The sequence below is a fragment of the Crocodylus porosus genome, unplaced genomic scaffold, assembly GCF_001723895.1.
Source record: "Crocodylus porosus isolate Cpor-Errol unplaced genomic scaffold, CroPor_comp1, whole genome shotgun sequence".
Taxonomy (NCBI): Eukaryota; Metazoa; Chordata; order Crocodylia; family Crocodylidae; genus Crocodylus; species Crocodylus porosus.
The window spans coordinates 6,884,195-6,907,489 of record NW_017728913.1 but is presented as its reverse complement, the minus strand read 5'-3'; the positions used below and the strand labels follow the sequence as shown (position 1 = coordinate 6,907,489).

The 23,295-nt window shown below is 40.0% G+C and overlaps 1 protein-coding gene across 1 annotated transcript in view; it reads left to right on the top strand.

Annotated features, from left to right (window-relative positions):
- SLC10A7 (solute carrier family 10 member 7) overlaps positions 1-23,295 on the top strand; it is a gene marked incomplete at its 5' end in the record, with an annotated part of 200,735 nt that overhangs the window by 6,000 nt on the left and 171,440 nt on the right. The window contains 3 exons of the mRNA XM_019534328.1: positions 27-109; positions 7,616-7,752; positions 13,114-13,189. Of these exons, the coding sequence (XP_019389873.1) occupies positions 27-109; positions 7,616-7,752; positions 13,114-13,189 (296 nt within the window). The remainder of the gene's footprint in view (positions 1-26; positions 110-7,615; positions 7,753-13,113; positions 13,190-23,295) is intronic.

Here is a 23,295-nt window from a genome sequence, read left to right as displayed (position 1 = left end):
TTTGTTTTTGTGTTTATATTTTTTAGGACCCTTGAAACCAGAAATTACTATAACTTACATTGCTGTTTCAGCCATATTCTTTAACAGTGGACTCTCGCTAAAAACTGAGGTACTGTAAATGATACTCATTACTTCTTTCTTGTTTTAGTTTCAAAGTTTGTGTTGTTCTTGAAAGTACCTGACTGTAGCTAGAAGCATGATATTACTAATCTTGGGGGTTGATGTAGTTTGTAGACTGATTAATAGAGAATATGTGAAACTTGCATGTATAGGGTATAACCACTTTATGTATTTAGAATAACTTCCATGAGATTGGGGGAGGAAATGAGAAGGCAGAACTGAGTGAAAGTTAGTGAAGGACCTCTAAAAGACCCTTTATAGCTGTGGAAAGCCCTTAATAGGTCTTTAGAGGGATTGAAGTGCAGAAGTTCCTCATGAAACTTGCATACTTCTGTAAGCCATAACAAGGGTTTAGCATCATTTCCAGATGGGGCTGGCTGAGTGTTAGGGTCATAGGAAACTAGGGCTCAAAAGATTCTTGGGAGGTCATCTAGTCCAGCTCCCTGCTAAAGCCAGGATCATTGATGACTGAACAATCCCAGTCAAGTGTCTGTCCAACCTTATGTTAAAAATGGTTGACATTTTTTAGATTCTCAGCTTCTATAGGCAGCTTGTTCCAATGTTTGACCACTCATACTAAGAAAGTTATTGCTAATCTCCACCCTAAAATTCCTTTGCTGCAGTTTGAGGCTAAAGCTCCTAGTCCTGTCCCTCTGGGTCACAGATAATAGTCTATCTTTCTCCTCTTTATAATTACCCTTCAGGTATTTGAAAACTGTTATCCCCCTCAGTCTTCTTTTTTCCAGACTAAATAATCCAAGTTCTTTCAGTCTTTCCTGTTAAGTCATTTTCCTCGCTTCTAATCATTTTTGTCACTCTCTTCTGGACTTTTTATAAATTTGTCCACATCTTCCTTGAAGTCTGGGATCCAGAACTGGATACAGTATTCTGAGTGATATCTCATCAGTCTCTTATAGAGCAAAATAATCACTTCCTTTTATTTGCAAGTGACAAACAACCTACAATGCTGTTGACTGTTGTTTTGCAACAAGAATACACTGTTGGCTTATGGTCCACAATAGCCTGTAGGTCCTTCTCTGCAGTACTGAAGCCTAGCTAGTCATTCCCCATTCTATTTGTGCATGCACTGTGTTTACTGCATTCTAAGATGATGTGCCCTTCCCTTTTTAACATGGGGGAAGACAGCCCCTTGTCTTAGAATCAAGTACGAGGGTGGTGTTGGGGCAGGTGGATGTTGCAGCTCCTGGTCCAGCCCTACTCCAGCTGCTTTCTGCCCCCTTCCCCCTGCCATCTGCCCCCTGAGCCTCTTCTCTCCATCTTCACCCTCCGCAGAGCCTCTGCTCTTCCGCCTTTCTGGCCATGTGCATGCTGCAGTTGTGTGCATGCATGTGGCATTTACTGGTGACATTATTGGCTACACAAGCCAAAAAAAGCCGATGAACATGTCATGGGAGATTGTCAAAAGCCCTGCTAAAATCAGGGCGTATCACATCCACTGCTTTCCCATCAATAGTGCTTGTCACCTTATCAGAAAAGGAAATCAGGTTGGTCAGGTATGACTTGCTCTTGATCTGTGCTGGCTGTTCTTTTTTCTCCTTTATGTGCTTCAAAACAGATTCCTTGATGGTCTGCTCCATAATCTCTCCAGGTAGAGGTCAGAGTGACTAGTCTGTAATTCTCTGGAACCTTTCTCCTTCCTTTTCTTGAAGACGGGCACTATATTTTAGGGGTGCACCAATAGAGATTTTTTGGGCTGATACAGATGGCCGATTTTTAATGATCCATATTGGCTGATACCAATCTGATTGCCGATATACTGCCTGGCAGCATGGGGAGCAATGTCTGTCTGGTAAATCTGATGGGGAAGGGGGGAGAAGGGGCATGGGGTGCAGATTGAGGTCCCCACAGTGAGGGAAGGAGTGGGGCTGGGGTAGGCGCTGCTCAGTTAGGGCAGGACATGGAATGGGGCTACAATAGATTGTTCAGAGGCTGTGGGGCGGGGTGGGGGAGCATGGCTCCCACCACTGCACACACCATGGGAGGGAATGGGGGGGCGTGTGCCCCAGGATTTGCATGCAGGTGAGGGCAGGCTGCCACTGCAGGCTGGGGCCAGAGCTGTGCCGAGCTTTTCCCAGTGGGTAGGTTAAGTCATGCTGTTCTTGTCAGTGGTGGCACTGGGAGTGGGGCTGTGGGGTGTGGGGGAGCTGCAGCCACTGCAAAATTCACTGTAGCCCCTGCTCCCAGTGCTGCCGCCGCCTCCCCCCACCATGTCCCTCGGACAAGCTGCAGCTCTGACCTGTGCCCTGCCCTGGCTGGGCAGTGCCTGCCCCTGCCACACTTGCTCCCTTGCCACAGGGACCTCAGCCTGCTTCCCCCATGTCCCTTCCTTCCCTCACAACAGACTGATCAGCTGGATGCTGCTTTCCATGCTGCTGGCCTGCGCTGCAGCTGCACACATACACGCGGCATTATTGGCCACCTCAGCCAAAAACAGCCGATTACCAATGCTGTCAATTTTCCTTATATCAGTGCGAATCCTATATAGGACCGATGTATTGGTGTACCTCTACTATATGTACCCCTTTCCAGTCATTCAGGGCCTCACCTGCCCTCCACAATCTTCTCACCTGACCTCTAAAGATGGTCGGTGGCTCAGAAATGGTGAGTAGCTCCATGATCCCTGCTGATGAGGCTCTATTAGCATGTGAGTGTAGTATGGCTCCATGAGCTATCCGTGGATTGAGAACTTTTTCCTGGAGCATTCTTTTATGTGATTCATGGATGGATATGTGGTTCATGTCCTGATCCTAGTGCCATGTCTGGGCTTGCCCCTGTTTCAACTTTTGCTTCCTTCTCTTTTTTTCAGAACAAGGATTAGACTGAGAGTCTCAATTTAAGGGAGTTCATCAGGCCAGGTTGCCTGTGGTGCTGTGATAATTGGTAGAAGTGCAGCTGTTTTCTCTTTGCACAAGTCAGATGGCTTTACATTAAAGAAAAACATTAAATTTCTCTGCCAATGTAGTCACCTGGTTCCTTTTCCGTTTGTTGACTGACTTGAGCTGTTTCTTAAATAAGATACCTTAAATAGCTTTGTGTTTGCCTCTAAAGTAAGCATTTTAGCTGTAAAGTAGAGAGAAGATTTTGCATTTTAGCTGTAAAGTAGAGAGAAGATTTTTGTGGGTACTTTGAGCCAGGATTTGAAAAATGTACTTGCTGACTCATCTTTAAGCTGGCTTTTGCAAGTTAAAGCTTTTATTTTTATTTATTTTTTAAAAAGTTTATAACCCTAATGTTGTTAAGATAGTGCTCCAAATGGGGACCAAGTTTGAATTGAGGACATGCTGCCTGAGGGCATGTGCTTATGTTTATGGTCACACTTGTGCCCAAATATGGCATCATTGAAATGAGTAACCTTGGACCATTTAATTACTGTAATTTGGAACTCTTTTGTTGTCAGTGGAACTGTTAAGAGTTTATCAGTTTCATCCTTCTATTAGGAAAAGTAATGCTAGGAGAGGGAGGCAATTGGAGTTTTTTCATAAGGAAGAATACTCAAAAGTGGAAATTGAGAAATAGCATAGGGAGTCTTCTCCAAGGAACACTGAGTGTCTTGGGTTTGGAGAAGAAATAGAAAAATTCCATTTCCCCTTTGGTTGCTTGAATTTGTGAAGATTTGGTTTCATAAGGCAGTTGCTAACTAGAAGCTGATCAAATCAGGATCAGTTGGTATAAAAAACAGTGCCTGTTAGATGGGCTGGTAAATCAGCTTGGTAGAAGGCCATTAAGAATCTGAGCTCTTTGTATGAAGTATCTGGTCTGACAGAAGACCTTGTTTCTAGGAGCTGTTAAATTCTTAAATGTCCCAAACTTCAAAAATCATTTTTAATGTACAGCTGGATTAGCAGTGAGATACTCTAGGCCTATTTTATTTGTTCTTTCTAAATCCTTCTGTGGTTTGAGTCACATGAGGTGTAATCTAAAGTTGGTCATACTGTATCTCTTAACCAAGTCATTACTGATTTAATGCTATCAGTGCAAGTTGTTTCTCCTTTATTTTAATATTTGATGTGTGTGTGTGCATGTGTGTACTGAATATATTCTATGAAATTAAAAAATACAAGTTTTACATTAACAATGTGCGTATTTAAACTAAACATCTGGAAAGTTTAGAATAACTTGCATCAGTCAGTGTTATTGGGAAAACACAGCTCATGCTCAATAATATGTTGATATGATTCAAAAGTATGTTGCAGAACAGTTGGCAGCTTGCTGATATAGTCTGGAATAAAAGTAAACAGAAGTCACTTTGGTTATATTTTTGAGGCAATAAGTCTGTGGTCCCAATACACAAAAGGAATGTTTAACTTGACGTTGCCATGGTGCCCACTCCCTTTTTCACTTATTAGCTAGTTACGGCTTTTAAAACAGCTACCTTATGCAAACCTCCCCGCGGACCTAGAACCTAAAACCATATTCATGAATGTCTGTTAAATACAGGGGTGGGTAAAAATACAGCCCGTGGGATGGACCCACCCTGCCAACTGACTGGTTCCAGCCCACAGCTGCCCCCACAGTGCTCTGCGTGAGGCTGAGGCCTGCCCGCTTCTGCCAGGGCAACCCACACTGCCAACCCAGCCCTGACGTCAGCCAGCACAGCTTCCAGTGGGGCTGTTCCTGATGGTGCTGCAGCCAGCTGGGTGCTGCTTTGCGTGCCTTGCCTCCAGCAGCAGCTCCTCCTCTTGCTCCTGTCTTTGCTGTGCCATGTGCTCCAGGTGGGCAGGGAAGAAGCTTCAGCTGGAGCGCGTGGGGCTTCAGCTCCTCAGCCACCTTTTCACCTGCTCCACCTGCCCCTGGGTGGCTGCTCATCTCGCAAGGAGGGCAGAGTGGGTGGAAGGCAGCTGGAAGCTGGAGCCAGAGCTCTGTGCACTGAAGCAGGAATCACCCAGATGAAGCTCTTTCCCCTCTGCCCCCCTGCCTGGAGCAGTGCAGCAGGGGAAGGACCAGGGGGCCATGGGAGGATAGGCAGGGCTGGATGCAGGCATGGGCAAACTGGGCAGTTGCCTGGGGCCTGGACAGAAAGAGGGCCTGAAAATGGTAATTTAAAAGTTTATTATTATCATTATTTCTGGAGAAGGGGGGCCCAATACTAAAAGTTTGCCCAGGGCCACCAGGAGTCTAGGTATGGTGCTGAGGTTAGGGGTGTGTGCACAGATTGGCACGGGTGCACAGGAAGTGGATCGTGGCTTAAAACATATTTAAGACACTGATAATTTGGGGTATGTATAGCTTGTAACTCAGATAATCTCTTTTCTTCTCCTTTATATCTGCAAGGACCTATATCATTAATGTGGCAAAATAATTCATTAAAAGGAAAACTACTGAAAACTGTATGGTATTGAAATGGGAAATGAAGCTTATCCTACATAAATAGGTTGGCTTTAATTTCCACATTGTGTTTTATTTTATTTTATTTTTTTAAAGTGGATGTGACATTGACAACCAGAAATTACGCTAAGTATCTTACACTGCTCAGTCAGCGAACAGTTGTAGGACCAAGCTTTGGGGACCTGGCAAGAAGGAAGAAAGAATGTGCAGATGTATTAAATGATTATCTTTGCCACTAACTACTATATTTTTCCAAATCCAAGATGACTTCAAATGTGAGGAAGTCCCTCAATAATAAGATTCTATACATGGACAATTATATATTTTTGGTTGAATGGGGAGAGACCCTCATCTTGTATTTGATATGATAATCTTTCATTCATCTTTCTTCTTCTTGTTGAAGAAAATATTAAATAGTGCACTGTTGACTCATATTCAGCTTCCTGTCCACTGTAATGCTCGAGTCCTTTTCTGCAGAGCTGTCACTTAGCTAGTTGATCCCAAGCCTGTAGGGGTGCATGGGATTCTCCCATCCTGAGTACAGGACTTTGTACTTGTCCTTGTTGAACAAAGGCCCAGTCCTCCAATTTGTCTTGGTGACTCTGAATCCTAGCCTACCCTCCAGCATATCTACTATTCCCCCCAGCGTGGTATCATTTGTGAACTTGCTTATGGTGCAATCCATCCCATCTTCCAGATCATTAATGAAGTATTGAACATATTGAACAAAACTGGCCAACAATGTTTGACTTGAGCGTCATTCTTAAAGCTTGTTTGACTGTCTGTTTCCTTTATAAATTGTCTGTGGAAAAGGGCTACATTTCAAAATTGAAAACTTCAGTACACACATTCCATTACCTGTTTTTGGGGAAGTGCAATTTTCTTGAACATTGACAAAAAGTAACATTATAAAATGCATATTGTGAATACCATGTCGACTATGCATATGCACTTAAGTAGATGGGTTTTTTTAAAGTCAGTCTTGCGTATCTGACTTAGACAGGCGAGCAATTCTAACAATAACTTTCTCATAAGATTTATGTTATCCTTCAATGAAGTAAACATTTAAAGTGATTGAAGGGAATTCTGCTGTTTTGAGAGCTATGTTGTTTAGTTTGTTCCTTCAAATATGGTATATTCATCTCAAAGAGGTGGTGGTCTTTCAAGACTTTCTCAAGGAAATTCATACATAAATCTGCTGAAGGTTTTTTGTAATACAGCAGAAAGATCAAAATACAAGACCATAGCTAAGTAGGTAATAGGCCATGTAAATAATGCTTTACCATCTGTATTTATTTTTGCAGCATCCAGTTACATTTTACTCTTTCATTTCCCTGAATGTTCTGGCTGCTATGTGTTTGTCACAACCTCAGTATTCTTTCTGGGCAGTGCTTCATCAGCTTACTGAGGTCTTTTTGTATGAATTTGCTGCAGTAATTTCTGGTGCACACTGTTAGTGTTTAAGCACATCTTTTCTTCCTGGTATGCCAAATAAGTTTTTAAGAAATGGCACTGAATGGCTTTGTTTTTTCACTATAAAAACCATGCTGATGATTTTTTCTGCATTATAAGCCTTTTAGTGTTGGTACACAGAAGACTTGTACAGTTGTTGGGTTGGTCTCAGCTTGGGAAAACTTTTAAAATATTCACTTTGTTGATAACAGTAGTTTACTGCCCTTGCGACAGGCACTCTAGTATTAGTGGTACAACTGCGGGGAGGGAATAAGGGCAACCACCCAAACACCAACTTTAGCAGGGATGGTGAAAAGAAGCACAATTGCTGCAGCAACCAGAAATCACGGCATCTGCTTTGCTTCGGGCACCCGGCTGCATCCCTACGCTACTGCCTGGTGTAGATAGTATGTCAGCTTATTTGTTAGTGGTGATGGCAGTCAGGTGCCTGTCTGTATTAGAGCTTTCATTGTGGGAGATGAGCTGTTGTTAACAATGGTAGGGACATTTGGAGTTGTTGTTTTTTTTAAAAGCCTGATAGTAAAACAAGCCTTAGTTTTAATGGGAATTACTGAAGGGGAGAATAGGCATTCCGACAAAGATGCCTCTGACATGTATTTTTTTCTTACTATTAGCACAAAAGTGAGCTTACTTAAGTGTTATGACTGCAGCTTCCTCTCTCTTTCTTGTTTTGCAGGAGCTGACAAGTGCTTTGATGCATGTGAAACTACATCTTTTTGTCCAGATCTTTACACTTGTGTTCTTCCCAACAGCAATATGGCTTTTTCTTCAACTATTATCAATCACACCCATAAATGAGTGGCTTTTAAAAGGGTATGTTTAACCACATTGGAGTGAAATATATTTATGGCTATTTTAAAGGTTGCTCTTCCAGTAATGTATGTTTAACAGTTATGTAGTAAAGAGATTTCACTGTGCACTAGCATGCTTTGACACTTGCTATTGAAAAAGCAGCACACACAAGATTATTCTTTCAGAATGAGGGTCTTGTGTTTAGAAAAACTTGTCAGCTAATTTCCAGTGTACAGAGCTTGCTACTGAACAGCTTTCTGTTTGACAGCAGGCTGTTGAAGCTGCTGTGCTAGTTTTTAAGAAGCATGAGGAAAAAGTGATTAATGCAGATCGACTTAAGTCTGTGAACCCATGTAGTATGTATGTCTTGTGTGTGTGTTTTTAAATGATCTTGTGTATTCAGCTTCACGTTGTACATTTCCAGATGATTATTCAGTATTTATTTTTCAGCTGTGTTACAGACTTTTTGCTTTGTGAAATGGTCCCAACATTATGAGTGACACAGAATCTTAAAGAGAAGACTCTCATTTATGAAACAGCAGTATTGTCTTGCATATTAATACCTTTAGATTACTGAGATTAAGGATGAAGAGGAACAGCTTTAATTTACACTTGGTGATTCAAGGCTACTGTGAAGATGATGGCATTGGCTTTGTAACCAGCAAGACTAATGCTTGGTTTTCCTCATAATTAGCCTGCCAGTAATCTTCCCTAATTCCTAGTAGTCTTGATTGCTAGACTACAATGTACAAGGAGTTTGATCCTTCTCTTCCCACCCTCTGCATTGCCTTCTCTCTTTCCTGCTGTGTTTATTTGGATTTAAGGGTTATATTGTCATCTTTATGCATAGGCACATACATGTGATACCATAATTATAGTGACTAAAACTTACTGCTTTTCATGAATTTCACATTTACGGCTATTTTTATAAAAGTATCTATTGGGGTTTTTTAAAGCTTAAAAATGCTTCAGAAACATTTGTCCAGTTGTGTTTTGATTTATTTTTTTGTGTTGAGAGTGTTTTAGCTTTTATTGCAGTTAGCTTATTGTGTGGGGATTTCATACAAAGAACACTCAGATTAGTGAATTAATGCACAATAACTTTAAAAGGACGTCTTCTATTATCAATACTGCCATTCACAAGACTGCACTGGCAAGGTGCCCTTGTGAGTGAATCCATGCACTCAAAGGGGAAAGTTTAGTGGGAGCTGCAAGGAAGGTGGGGAAAATCAAAACCACTGAGCTCTATCTTTACTTAGACAAGCACACACCCAAAAGAAGGTTTGAGGTCTTTTAATAGCCAGTTTAGCTCATTCTGGAGCTAATATTTCGTGCTCTTTATGATGGAGCTTTCTATGTTGAGCTAAAGGAGAATGCAAGGAACCTTCTAACTCTATGTAAAACAGGACAAATTGCTGCCTTTATGCTCTTGTGAAACAGCTCTACTCTTCAGAAGCATTACAATACCCCGTATAAAAACAGAAGGGGGTAGACAGAGGCAGTGCCTTAGCCGCTCCCTTTACTGACTGATTAGTGAAGCTTAAGGGAGGGGATTAATAAAAATGCTCTCAGCCAAGGAGTGTAAATGTAGACATGAGCTGCTAGAGGGATTCCTGCTTGCACTTGCCAGAGTGCTTCTTGCTGTTCCTCCTGAGACCCTGTACTCTGTGCTACTCTCGATACAGGGAGGCACCTGAAAGGTACAGTCGAACCTAAAGTTCTTTGCAGTGCTTCTATATTGAGTTCATGAATTATTTATTCTCTAGTCCTGGGTAGCTGTTTCTTTTGTGGTAACAGCTATTTCTTCAGTTGTACCTTTTTTCCATTTTAGATGAGAATAGTATTGGGAAGTCCTTTTTGTTTCAAATGTTATTTTTAGAATTTTTAGAGGTAACAAATTACAGTGGCAAGAAAGGAGGTAGAGGATGTAATTATAGTAAAATAGGCTGAAACCTCCATAAATTACTCTTAAATTTCTTTTTTCTCAGATCATTTTTAAGTTGATAGTATCCCTTTAAAAGTAAGCTGAAGAAGTAAATGCCTGCAGAGATTCACTTTTTCCACCTTCAGAAACAATTCTGTAGGTGTGTAGTACTTATTAGGGCTGTGCAAAGCTTCAGTTGCTGATTTGATTCAGAGATTCAGCAGCTGAATCTCTGAATCCGAAACAAATCAGGAGACTCATTCATCTCTGTATAGAATTGGAAGCCTCCGATTTAATTCAGAGAGAGTCAATAATTCAGATGTAGACATAGTTTTATGTTTTTTCTACAAACCTCAAGGTACCAGGTGGCTTGTGAATGCTGAGATGGTGGACCACAGAAGCATGGGGGGTTTCCCTGTGTGCTTGGCAGTGGACCAGAAGCACTTCGGTCCACTTCTGGGTCCGCCTCCAGAGTGCACATGGGAACTCTTCCTCCCCCCCCACTGACTTGGTGACTGGTGCCTCCTGGGTCTGAGGGAGGACCTAGGGTTGCCCCGTGGCTGGTTGCCAAGCTGGAGAGGCTGCGGGGGAAGTCCCCTGTGCTCTCGGTGGCAGATCCAGAAGAAGACCAGAAGTACTTCCAGTCCACTTCCAGGTCCGCCGCTGAGCATGTGGGGTGCCTCCCACCCCCCACTCCTGTGGGACGCTTCATCCACCCCATCATCTCAGCATTCACGAGACGTGCCTGCTACTTCAAGATATGTAGAAAAAACCTACAAAGCTGTATCTGTGGCTGAATCACTGATTTTCTGAATCAGAATCTAAACTTCGGATTTGGATTTGGCTGAATTGAATCGGGGCAGTGATCTGACTCTGCAAATCGAATCACTGTCCCCTGAATCGGGCTGAATCGGAATCAAATACGGCCTGTTTCACATACCCTAAGTACTTATGGTAGCTTTAACATAAAAACATACAGCGATCTAGTCAGAAATATGGTTTTGTTAGTTGCATAACTAAAGTCTGACTGCAGTGCATTCATGTAGGGTAGTGGTTTTCAGCCCGTGGTCCGCAGACCCCTGGGTGTCCGTAGACTCTGTCTAAGGGGTCTACAAAAGATTACTATGATCAATCAAAAGTATATGAATGTCCACATTTACAATTCAAAGGGGTCTGCACACCCATTCAAAATGTTTTAGGGAGTCCGCAAATGAAAAGGTTGTGAAAACTGTTGGTGTAGGGTTACCTGAAGCATTTGAACCCAAGACAACACTACCCATAATACTTACCTCTACCACTTGAACTGGTAAAATATTCTCTTAGTTGATGGTAATAATTGGATAGTAGAAGAAGATGTGACACACACCCTTGCTAGTGTGCTACAGATTGCTCATATACAGCAATAAATAATATGGTATAGTTTGTGTACTATTTATGTGCATATTTTAACACAAACTTGATAGAAATGCCTGTAAATATATTTTCCAGTTAGCATCTAGCATACTTTTTATAGGTGGATCTGTTCATATGAAGATATCTAGAACTATGTTTCTGACAGTGATTCATATAAAAAAAAAATGGGAATCACAGTATTGTTGTTGAGGTGGTTACAAATCTTGTTTACTAAACCTTTCTTTTTTCACAAAGCAGAAAATCCCCTTCCCTTCAACCAAAATGACTATTTGCACACATGCATTTTAAATCTCTTGATATTTTCTCTTTTAGCCCACATCTTTCATCTTTTGCCCTGTATCATTCTAGGTGGAAAGTTGCATGTACTAACTGTCAAGAAACCTTTTAGAAGAGATTTATAAATTCAAGAAACTGATGCGGGTCCAGGGGCATTGGCATTCTCAGGTGTTTTTAGTTTTTTAAAGGTCACCAGTGACTTGCTAGCCCCCACTTGCTAGCTGGCACCCCCCCTCCTCCCAGGCCTTCCTATATTTCCCCCCTTTCTAAAAATAAGGTTCAGGTGGGGGAATGTTGAATAGTCCAAGTTCCCTCTGTACTCACTGGGAGCTGAGGGATACTTGGTACTTCAAAGGAAGTGCTCAGAACTTTACACAGTTGGGTCCTTACAGCATTGTTTCTTATGGGTTAGTTTCCCTTTCTGGTGGCTGATGTGTGGATACCGTTTATCTATTCCTTCTAATTCTGTGGATTTTTTTCCCAGTATTCTCTAGCATTGGTTACTAGCAGATCCATGACTTTGTAATATAACATATTTTTGTGCTGACTTAATGGTCATTTTTAATGTTACTTTTTAATATTGCATTCTTTGAGTGTAAATGAACACTGCAAAATATAGAATAGATTACCACTGGACACTTTTTCTTTGCTGAAATACTGAATCAGAAATTCAAATGATGTAGTTTCAATAGAACTCATTTTTGTTTAAAAGCTACTCACTGTTTGTGCTTTCTAGAACTGCATCAAGTCCTGATGAATATGAGTCTGAACTTATGCTATGTATCTTGTCAAGTTAGGGACACTAATGAAGTTTCCAATTCCCAATAGCTAAGGTTACATGCTGAAAAATCAACTTTAATTCTGATGTGATGCCTGCAGCTTCCATATGTAATTTAAAAATTATTGTACATGGCAAAGGTTGTCATGATAACTGAGGTCAAGACACTTCATTTCAAAACACAGAGCATGCTATACATTGTTGGACATGCTAGAAGCACTCCCGTGGAGATCTGCCCTGCCCACATGCTCCTGCCCCTTGCAAATTGATTGTTAAAATTGTCAGATCATTGCTTTTGGATGCATGCACATTGCTGCTGTCAGTCTAAGGTGTGCGTATCAGAGAAGTGCTGAGCATGCAATACAGACCTGTATATATACTTTCAAAACATACAGAAGGAAGAAAATGATTTTTGATTAATGGAAGTAGACAAAATGGCTAAGAAAGCAGATGTTCATCTTAAAAATATTTGACAACTTTTCCTAACACGCAGTAAATAAAATTCCAGTTGTGTGCATTTGTGTTTTTACCTAGAAATAAAGAGGATAGTATCAACCTAAATTAGTAAACCTGATCTCTCCCCTGAGGCTTCCTAATAGTCCACACTTTTAAACTGTTGTAGCTTATATAAAAAAATATAGATGCATCTTATATTGTGTATATTTACCATAATATAGGTAGTATCAGCAAACATAAATAAATTAAGGATATAATGCTTAGAAATGGTAAGTATTATGAGATGCATGTTACAGCTCAGGAAGCTGAGTCAAATAAAGGTTGACTGTTTTATTCATGGTCATAGAGCCATTCACATGGCCAGTAACAGTCTACTTCCTGTTGCTTTGCTGTAACTACTAGATGGACATCACTGGGTCAGGGGTCAAATATGTGATATATAATTGTTTCTGAAGAGGTGTTCAGTAGCACAGTATTTTAGACTGTATAGTGATTTGTGATTGGCTGTGAATATATTTCCTTGTTTTTTGTTTAGTTTGCAGACAGTAGGCTGCATGCCACCTCCTGTGTCTTCTGCAGTTATTTTAACCAAAGCTGTTGGTGGAAATGAGGTGAGTTTTATTTTTCTACTATTTATTTTTAATATGTTTTTACAAAGAACATTTTCTGCGATGAAAATCATGAGGCAAAACATCTTCGTCAGTCCTTCGCAGTCAAGAATGATTGTCTTCCAGGATTGTCTTATTTGTGTCTGAAGATAACTGATGAGGCCTATCTGGGATCAATAGACTCTACTGCAACTTGGACATGTGTTTCTGTGTGGGGTGGGTAGCAGTGGATTATGCCAAAACATATAGTATAGCAAAACAGATGTGGCATACTACTAAGCTTATAGAGACTCTGAAAGTATTGATGCTTTGTTGGTATGAAATAAGGGAAACAAAGTGTTTTGTTAACGTGCTGGTAGTGGTTAAGACAGCAAATTCTTGTAACCACTGAGACCTGTGGTGAGACCAACTGATATAAATATATCTGTCTCTCTTTTTACATTGTATTTCCTCCTCCCCTACCACATGTACTCAACTGTTTTGTATTGATTAAATCAGAAGTGGTGAGCTCTCTGGGGCAGGGACCGTCTTTGGAGGGATTGTGCAGTCTCTCATTCTGAGACTGCTTCCTGCCTGTGATCTTTTAGCACTAATGTCAGGAGTAATTGCATTTTTAAAAGTGCCTGTATTTAAATATTGTTAATCATGTTGCAAAGTCAAACTCTCAAAAGAGAGGAAATTCCAGAATTCTGGTGATCTTCTGGAGTGCATTGTGATTAGTCTATAATTGTATCGCCAGATATAAGGTTTTCTAGAGGACCCCTAGTGGACAAGACATGATGTTTAGGAAGTGAATTAAGGCTTGGCAATTAAGCTCTTTTTTCTAGGGTTTCTGTTTTTCTATTGCAGACGTTGACAGGTGTGTTCTGGATCAGATAGGGGAAAGAAATAAGTTAAGGGATAGGTCTTACAGCTAAGGCAATTTAATTGCATGGTTGGAGCCTTCAGATCCACTACACAAATTTCTACAACTTAAGCTAAGCGTAACTGATCGCAGTAGTAGGCTGTCAGTTTCTGTATGGACCTGTGTTAGAAGGGGAGTTGATGAACACTTTCAGTGGGCTTCTGGATATTTACTAACACAAGAGTAATGGTGAGACTCAGGAATCTCGATTGCCTTCCTCAGATCTAGAGGTGAAAATACTCTGCTGGACCATAGATTTGACTGTCCATCTCCCTGTCTGATCTCTTCTGTCTTGTCCTTGTTCCAGTTCTCTTGTGTGTTCCTCCCTAGTAACATAGCTGAGGGTGCAGGGCAAGGTGAGATGCAAAAATAGTTGCTGCTGCAGCTGATGCTACTCTGTGTGCTGCCTCTGTCTGGAGTACAGGGCTGTGTGTTATGCTTCTGTTCCTTCCCCACTTCAGCACCTGGTCTCTTGCAAAGTGTAGGCCAAGACTCCATTCCCACAGCAGATTCTTTATTTCAGTCTCACTCCTGGCCAAGCCAGATCCAGTATTTTCCCTCCCCCGCAATGCTGCTTGTCCAACCTCCCGCTCCTTTCCTTCAGCCTTGCCTATCAGTTTATTTGCTCTAGCCAGACACAGTCTCTTGCATTCCCCAAGTCCCAAGGACTGGGCCCCTTGTAGCTTCCCCCACAGTCTGCCTCTGGCACACCATATCAAGGCATGGGTTTAGGGTTAGGGTGTTTTTAGCACTCTGGCCAAAAACATTGTCCATCCCTGATCCTGAGGACAGGAGAGAGAGTATCTCTGGTGTCCCATGGGGGTGGCAGCTATAAGGAATATGTTGCTCAGCCCCCACATCTTTGGCTGTGAGTATGCTTAGTTGAGGTGGAATCTTTGGATAATTTAGCTTCCAAACTCTGACGGTCTCTAGGGAGTATGTGCAGAATGATTTTTTTTTTGGCAACTTGTAGTTTGACTGAATTTCTGCTTTTTTTTCCTCCATGGAACAGCAAATGGCCTAGCTTTGATGCAAGCTCAGTCAGATCAGCAGTGCTAGATTCAACTGATCGGCTACAAGAATTATCTTTAACTCATGCAGAAAAAAACCTTTTTCACCTAGTCTTACAGAAATCACTTTTCAGTTGTGAAGTTACTGTATTTTAATACCTGAAGTGAACCAGAGCTGTAAATGCCTATATTGTAATTTTGATTGTTGACTGTAATCCCTCCAAAGCTAATGTTACTTCATCAGGTACTGCTTCTTTTCATGCAGTTGACAGATTTTTCTTAAGTGAGGATTTGAAAGTTTCAGTCTATTTTCTAGGAGTATGCAGTGGCATGGATGGTGGAATGCTGCAGTAAGATAGAAAAAAACTTGAGGTGGCAAATAAAGGTTTGAATCTCATTGGCATTCAACAATTAAGTAGAAAAACAGCTAGCTGTTTGTCTTAGGAAATACTGTGCAGTGTGGGTTAGCAGAGGGAATACTCCACCCAAGACTCAGCATTCCTGCATTCTGTTCTTGGTTTTGCCATTAACTTGCTGAATGAACAAGTCATTTTACCTCGTCTATGGAGGTAAGGGTACCTACAGATCTGCTTGTGGACAGCATTGCATGCGGTTCTTAGTTCTGCATGAGGGTAAATAACTATTTGCTAAAATAAGGAGATAGCACTGTTAGGCTAGGAGCTGAGGATTTTTCTGTACATCATTTTGAAAACTTCACCATGAAGCAGTGATAAAAAGGGAGGAATTCTTGTTCGTTTTTATTCTGTTTTAAATTAGTCTCTGATAGAAGGCACAAAAATGATTTACTTTGGTTGATTAGGGAAGTGAAGTTAATATTGAAGACAGTTTGGGAAACTAATTGAATTGTATTCCGTGATTCCAAATTTCTTTTTGGACTTGTAGGTACAAATGAAGGTAAATTTAAAGGCCAGACTCAGTCAAATGCAGTATACATGTAGCTGCATAAACAAGTGACGTTTAATAGTGAACTTTAGACCCTACTCATATTAATTTATTTCTATTTTGGCTTGAAAGCACTCTACACTGAAGGATAGCTACCACAGCTCAGAGTATCCTTGAGGTACCTTTTAAGAATACAATAACACAGGAGTTAGAAAGCCCAGCCACACACCACCAGATCACCAATCCTGTGATCCCTATAGCTTGAAATACTCGGTGTATTTTCCCAACAGACATCCCGCAAACTTCACTGTCTTCGCTAAACTGACACCTTTTGCATACAGCCAGAAGGTCACCCACTGAAGCTATTTCAGACTTTAGGGGTCAGAGCACTCCAGAGAAAACAAACTTGTATGCAGAACCCTCTGCTAGTAGTGCCCTGTGTTTCTCCCTCTTTATGAAACAAACTGTTGCTGTTTGCAGCTGGGATTTTCTAGCGGGAAGGGAGATGTTCTTTTAGGTAGATGGGCTTGGTAGGGGATGGCAGAGGTATGAATTTAGGGCCATTTGCAAGACTAATTTCAAGTACTAACCTGAGTTTTGTTTTCAGCTAATATCTGTATGAATGAACTGTTCACATGCGTGCTAGCAAAAGTGAGAAAAAGAGGTTGGACATGCAAAATCAAAATGTAATTTTTAATTTGGTGATATTTCCTCATAATCTAGCTGTACCAAATAATTTTAGGAACTCTCTTGATAGTGGGAAATGCTGGAGAAGGACAGTCCTATAACTAAACTACAGCACTGAAAAACCTGTTTTTCAATTGAAGAGACCTGTTTTAATTTCCAGCTCTTCCAATATGCCAGACTCCCAGTATGACCTTGGGCAAGCCACTAAAGGCCATATTTTTAAAGGTATTTAGGTGCCTAATGATGCAGATAAGCATTTTGTGGATTTTCAGGACCCCCTAGCAGATGCCTAACACCAACTGAAAATCCCATGAGGCACCTATCTGCATGTTTAGATGTCTAAATACATATAAAAACCTGGTCCTAAATTATTCTGTTCTTCTGTAAAATTTACAAACATTGCAGTATATTACAAAGACTGATTCATAAAAAGGGTCTTTGGACAGGAGACGCTGTAAGATTGCCAATTATTATTACAGGATGTTTAGAAGGCAACTAATATTTTTTTTTTTTTTTTTTTTTTTGAAGAAAGAAAGGATAAAAAGAAGAGTTTGAAAATTAGATCTGTAAGTCCCTCATCTGTGTTTGGAAAAAACACAATTTGAGATGACTTTTATGGGCAGTGTAATGACACATTTGGAAAAATATAGCATACTAGGCAGAGCTGGGATAGAATTGTAGAGATAAATCACAATAGACAATTTGTGTTATTGAAGAATACTTCGGCCCTTAGCTACATCATGAGAGGAAATCATGGAAGTAATTTTTCTGCAGTTAAAGGAAATTGTAGTCTTAATAACTCTCTTGATTTTTAGTCAGGTTGACCTCTTATTAATTCTTCCTGCGTCTGGGTGTACTGCACCTGCCATTTGCAAAATTAAGTGCTGTATACATGAGGCAGAAGATTTGTAAATAAGAAAGAAGTTAGTAAGAGCATTCCTGGAACCAGATACTTGTGGGGAGAGAAGTAACGCTTTTATTTATTTATTTATGGATTTTATTTTAAGGGAGAAATAGGCTTTCTGGAAAAGATTTGAAGGGAGGGAGAATAATAACTTGATACAAACAAAAACATAAAATAAAATGAACTGCATATTTGTTAAAACCATTAAAATAAAAGTTGCAGTAAACAAACACTGGAAAATTCCTGTGGTCTTTCTTTTTAGTAAGAACAAAAAATGAACCTGAACAAAACTGTAAAGTCACAAATAAGCTATTGACTTTTCTAAAAATACCAGAAAGGTTCTTTGAACTGTGTGTATATATAAACATTAACTTTTTCAAAAACAAAGTACAGTACATTTAAAGGAAAGTGGAAACCCAGATTGGTTGTTTTTTCATGTCTTTATGTACCAGTATACTGTGCATTGTCTAAAAACTTTTGATACTAACTCACAAATATTACATAACACAATTATTTGAGAACTGGATATAAAATATTCACATTTTAGCATTTGGCTTCCCCTTCTAGTTAATGTTAATTCACATGCCTAAGATGACTTGGAAAAGTAATTTTTGGGTTATATTTACAATATGTGTTAAAGGATAACCTTTGTGAGTGTATATGTTGGTATAAGTGATCTCGTAAATTTTACATTAAAAATTGACATTGCAAAAGAAAATTACTTAATGATAATATGGTATTTATTTATTTTTCTTTATTATTTTTGTCCCCTTAAATTCAAGAAAAAATCTCTGCCAGTTTCTTCTAGGTTAAAATATGAAAGACCTAATTTTGTTCCCAGATAAGCACATGGCACTTACCCATATGCATTTCCCTGTGACTTCAATGTATCAGGCAAGATTTGCCCTGAAGGGCTTTATTTGTGAAAATTAGCAGCTAAGCTGCATTCTTTGTAGACATCTGCAGCAAAGAAGTGTGATCACAGATTGTGCATATACACAGAAAGGGTCTACCATTGATGTATAGCTATGGTATTCTGCTATTTTCTCATTTTCTAATTCTTTATAAAACTTAGCATAATTTCTTTTTATGATCATTACTGTATGATTGGCAGCCCAGAGGTTGCAAGTTTGAGGCCATAGCAGAAGTGCTCATGGCATGGCCTGTCAGATTCCAAAAAATCTGCAAGTTCTGCTAAATATCTTATTACAAGGACGCAAAAAAGGAAGGAAGGACTATAGAGACGTCTTTTATCAAATTATTTAACTGAGGCTCATGTTTTATTTCCTAAGCAGCTAGTTCAAAACCAACAACACAAGTAGTCCAATTTTTTTCAAAGTAGATTTCATTGCCACAGTGCTATCACTTCATCCCCTTAGGTAGTTCCTTGTAGTCTGTTCAAGTCTTGCATAACCTAAAGAATGTTCTTACATCTGCAGTTTTTTTCTGCCTTACTGTTCGCCTGATTTAACAGTAGTAACTCTAGTACAGATCCCTGGGATGCCCAATTGTTGACTGTGAAATGTTGAAAATTGACCTTTTTTTTAAATCCTTCTCTTGGCCAGTTTCTAATTGATGAGAGGCAGTACTTCACATCCTGTTTCAATATACTTTTGTTTATCTGGTACTGAGCAGATTCACCAGCTTGGGAATTTTTCATTCAAATGGCTGTTTATCCACTCTTATTCCATTTAACATAGGTAGCTTTCCATTTTGCATATTTTGCAGGTTTATCTTAAATGCTGCTTAGTGAATTTTATTGATTAATTTAGTTTCTAGGAGCAAATAAAGGAAATTATAGCCTGGAGCCCTAGGTCTGCAATATTGCTTCTTACCTTCCCCAGGGTCAGATCTAAGGCATGTTGGATTGGGACTTTCCTAACTGTATGAGAGCCCTCTATTGCAGTGCATTGTGCAGGGTATCTTATGAAGTGCACAGGAGCTAAGGAAAGAGCAGAGATGGAAAATGGCCTGTGCTCACCTGTACTTTGCCCTGGGAACACATTCTGCAACTTAAAAATAACAACACAAGAAAAAAATTGTGGTACAGCATAGGGGCCAAGAGTCTATTGTGTTGGACATTGTACCAACTTGTAACGAAGAGAGTTCCTGTCCTAAGGAAAAAACAATCTAAGTTTTAGACTATAGACTATGGGTAAATATAATAAGTAGGAAGCACAACCAAACAATGAAATAATGTTGGTCCCTTAGAACCATAGCACAGAATTTGCAGCATGGGGTATTGGCTCCTCCCATCCTGAATTGCTCCCAGGATTAACAAGGTGCCTGACATAATGTAGTTAACTAAATATCTGTGTAAGGGCCTGAACACAAGACATGGTAACACCAAAGCATCAGTTTTATCCATTGATGTAGATTATACCAGCTCTTACAGAGTGCTTACTGCAATAGCTGTCATCACAATACTGTACTTTGACAAGGCAGGGGAACAAGTAATAACAGCTTGCTTGTCTTCAGCAAATGGCTATCCCTGGTTGAAAACAGGTACATGAAGCATATGCTAATGTAACTGAAACAGTGAAATATTACTGTGTTTTTTCCTAGGGGAGCTCTTTACTCGACTCCATACCAGGGCTATACATCACTTTTACTCTACTGGTGAAACTGTGGCTTATGTTGGTACAAGTATGTTAAGTCCAGGGCCTGTATTTTGCCATGTTCCTTTAGGTGCCCTGTGCACTGCAGTGCTGCCTAGAGTCTCCACAGTGCTGGCTTGTATGCTGCAACTGTGTTCGCTTCTGTAGGCTACACCAGGTTTAGTGAAGGGGACTTCAGAAGGCAGGCAAAGACTAGGAGGGGAGATCCTGACTTGGCTAAATATAGGACTTTTACATCCTCTTTATACTACTGCTGGCATGAAGGGGCTGGAACAGGGGTGAGGATCTCATTTCCTCCCTTGTTAAGACCTGCACTGATTTATTTATTTTTTGAAGTAAACATTTTGCAACAACTTTGCCTTAGTCTAAAATTCATTTTTAGAGTATACAGGAGATAGGCAGTTTTGAGGTTAGTAAGGAGTGGCAAACAAAATCTATTGTTCCTACTTAGGAAAAGACATTGAAAGGATAATTCCATGGTCAAAACAGAAGTATTTTTTTCTTGATGAGTCCTGTTGCCCTTCTGAGGTTCAGCTTTATGCTCCCAGCTGTTTCATCAGCACAACTATTTGAAAGGAAGGCTGCAAGAATGTTATTAAAAGGGAAAATGTTCTGTTCACTTTCCTGTACGAAAACATGTCCAAATTACTTTCACACAATTTTTCAAAGGAAAGGTCATCTTTGGTTATCATGTGACCTTAATTCTGTTGATTGTATATCCTCCAGTAAAATTGTGTAAAGTATAGGTTGTATTGCTGAACAATGTACTTCTCAACCAGAAGAACCATTATAATCTGGCTATGGCAGTACTGAATCCTACCATACAGGATTCCTGTAATTCAGTTTGTACTGTGCCTTAATGCTGGTTTAAAAATTGGAAGCCACATCAATATTAAAGTTTAAACACAACATTTAAACTTTAGCTTGCGAAGTTTTAATACTGCGGAAGAGTAGAAACTTAATCACCTTGACTTATTCCTTGCAAATCTTCCATTTTTTCCACTGAACAAGAAAGAATTTGGCATTTGCCTGTTACCACCCATTGATGTTGGTGGAATTGCTTGCAGAATAAGGTACCACTGAATATGATTGAGTGACTGACTGACTGTGGCCCTTAGTTTTATGATTGTAAAGATACAGTTTGTTTATAAATCTAACAGTAGTTAATATATTTTTTTGTCCTAAAAAGAAAATTATTTATCTGTTATATGCTTTTAAATAAAAATGCTGTAGCACCTTGAGCGGAAAAGGAAAATTTTCTCCTCTTAAGCGATGGTAACTCCTTTTCAAGGTGAGTTAAAGGAAATGAGTTAAAGAAGTGGAAAGCATCTAGTAAGAAGATTAAAATCCCCTGTAATTTGTATAAGAAGTATTCTCAGTGGATTTAGGCAAGGATTTTAGCATTGTCACTGAATGTCATCTCTGAACAGTGGCTTATAGACACTAGTCATTTTGTCTTTGTTTACTTTTTAAATTGTTGCTAGTCTCTACACCAAAATCACAAATTCACTGTGTCTGGGAAAATATTTTCATCACTTACGTGCAAAAATATTACAAGCAAACATAATAAGTAAGCAAGCATGTTTACTGGTTAGCTGCCAATATATAAAAGATAGAAATGTATAAGATTTGGTTTATTAGTTCATTTTCTCTAAAATTGTTTTGGGGTGCCAAATGAGTACAATTAGTAGTCTATGATTTAATCAAGGTTTATACTTAATATATTTTTATTAAATCAGTTTTTTCATTAGTACAGTTTAAGATTTGTTCCCTTATTATTGACATTACACGCTACACACAACATAATATAATATGATTCTATATAGTATGTTGTAGGTGTTATCAAAACCAAAAAACCCCCAAAGTTTCTTAAAACAGTGTAACTGAGAGGTTGTCCATATGAAAAAGACTTATGATTTAACTACGTGGGTGTAATTAAAGTGTACAACCTCTGTCATCTAGTCAGTTACACTGGAAAAAGTGCTTATTTTGAGACATTACTGAGAGTATAACTGTATCCCCACTAGCAGCCAACTTGATTTGAATTCAATCGATTAACCCCCTGCCCCCCCTAAACTAAACAAAGTAGTTTACTTCCATATATTTTAATTTTTGTTACTGTATCTATCTCAGCATGTGTAAAGAGGTTACATTTTTCACTCCGAGGCTTCTAAAAGCGCTCTACAGCCATAACGGAATAAATGTTTGTGGCTGCAGAGTACTTTTAAAATGGCTGATCGCATGAAAGTTTACCCTCTTCTGATGAGTTATCAGATGAAGGTGCTCTTGGGCAGAGCACCTTAGTGCACCTGTGTACAGGTTCACAGCAGGGGGAACATTTGGGTGAGTCCACTCACATCCCATGTGTCTGCATAGGGCTGTGCTCTAGCCTCAGGCAGGCAGAGCTCATCCCCTCTGCCTGCCGAAGCACCAGGCTGGCCCCACCCCCTGGATTGTCAGCGACAGGCTCTCATCTCAGCTCCATCTCCTCCCTCCAGCCAGATGAGAGCCACGGTTTGGCTGGGGGGAGTAAAGAGGTGATAGTGTCTCTTCCTGCAATGTTCCAGGGACCAGGGGATCTGGCAGCCTGGCTGAGTGTGCTGTTGGGTATCCCTCTCTCTCCGCAGCATGCCTGGATGGGCTGTTCACTCCACTGGTCATGCAGGAGCAAGTTGGGGGGGAAAGACCCCTTCCCCCGCAGTGCGTCCAGCTGGGCTGATTGTACTTGCGGAGCAAGCAGGGGGAAGAGAGTTTAGGAAAAGTTTAGACTCCTATTTAAAAAAGATAAATCTTGATATGGTTATGGAACCTGATGGGTTAAGTGCTTCTGTCAAACTACTTCTGAATTTGTTGAAGCAAAGCCTAATAGCCACTGGCAGGCCATAAACATCTTAAAGTTGCTGAATCAGATTACTTAACCAGGGTGTAGTGGTTTTTGGCTTTGTTTAATTTTTTTTTTTTGGTAGTGTTTTCTTCTGCCCAGCACTTTCTGCAGTAAAAGTTAAACACTAAATCCTTTAGCTTCCATTTGCATCCAAAGTGACCAGAGATTAACAGGACTGGGTAGGAAATAAGTTTATTTA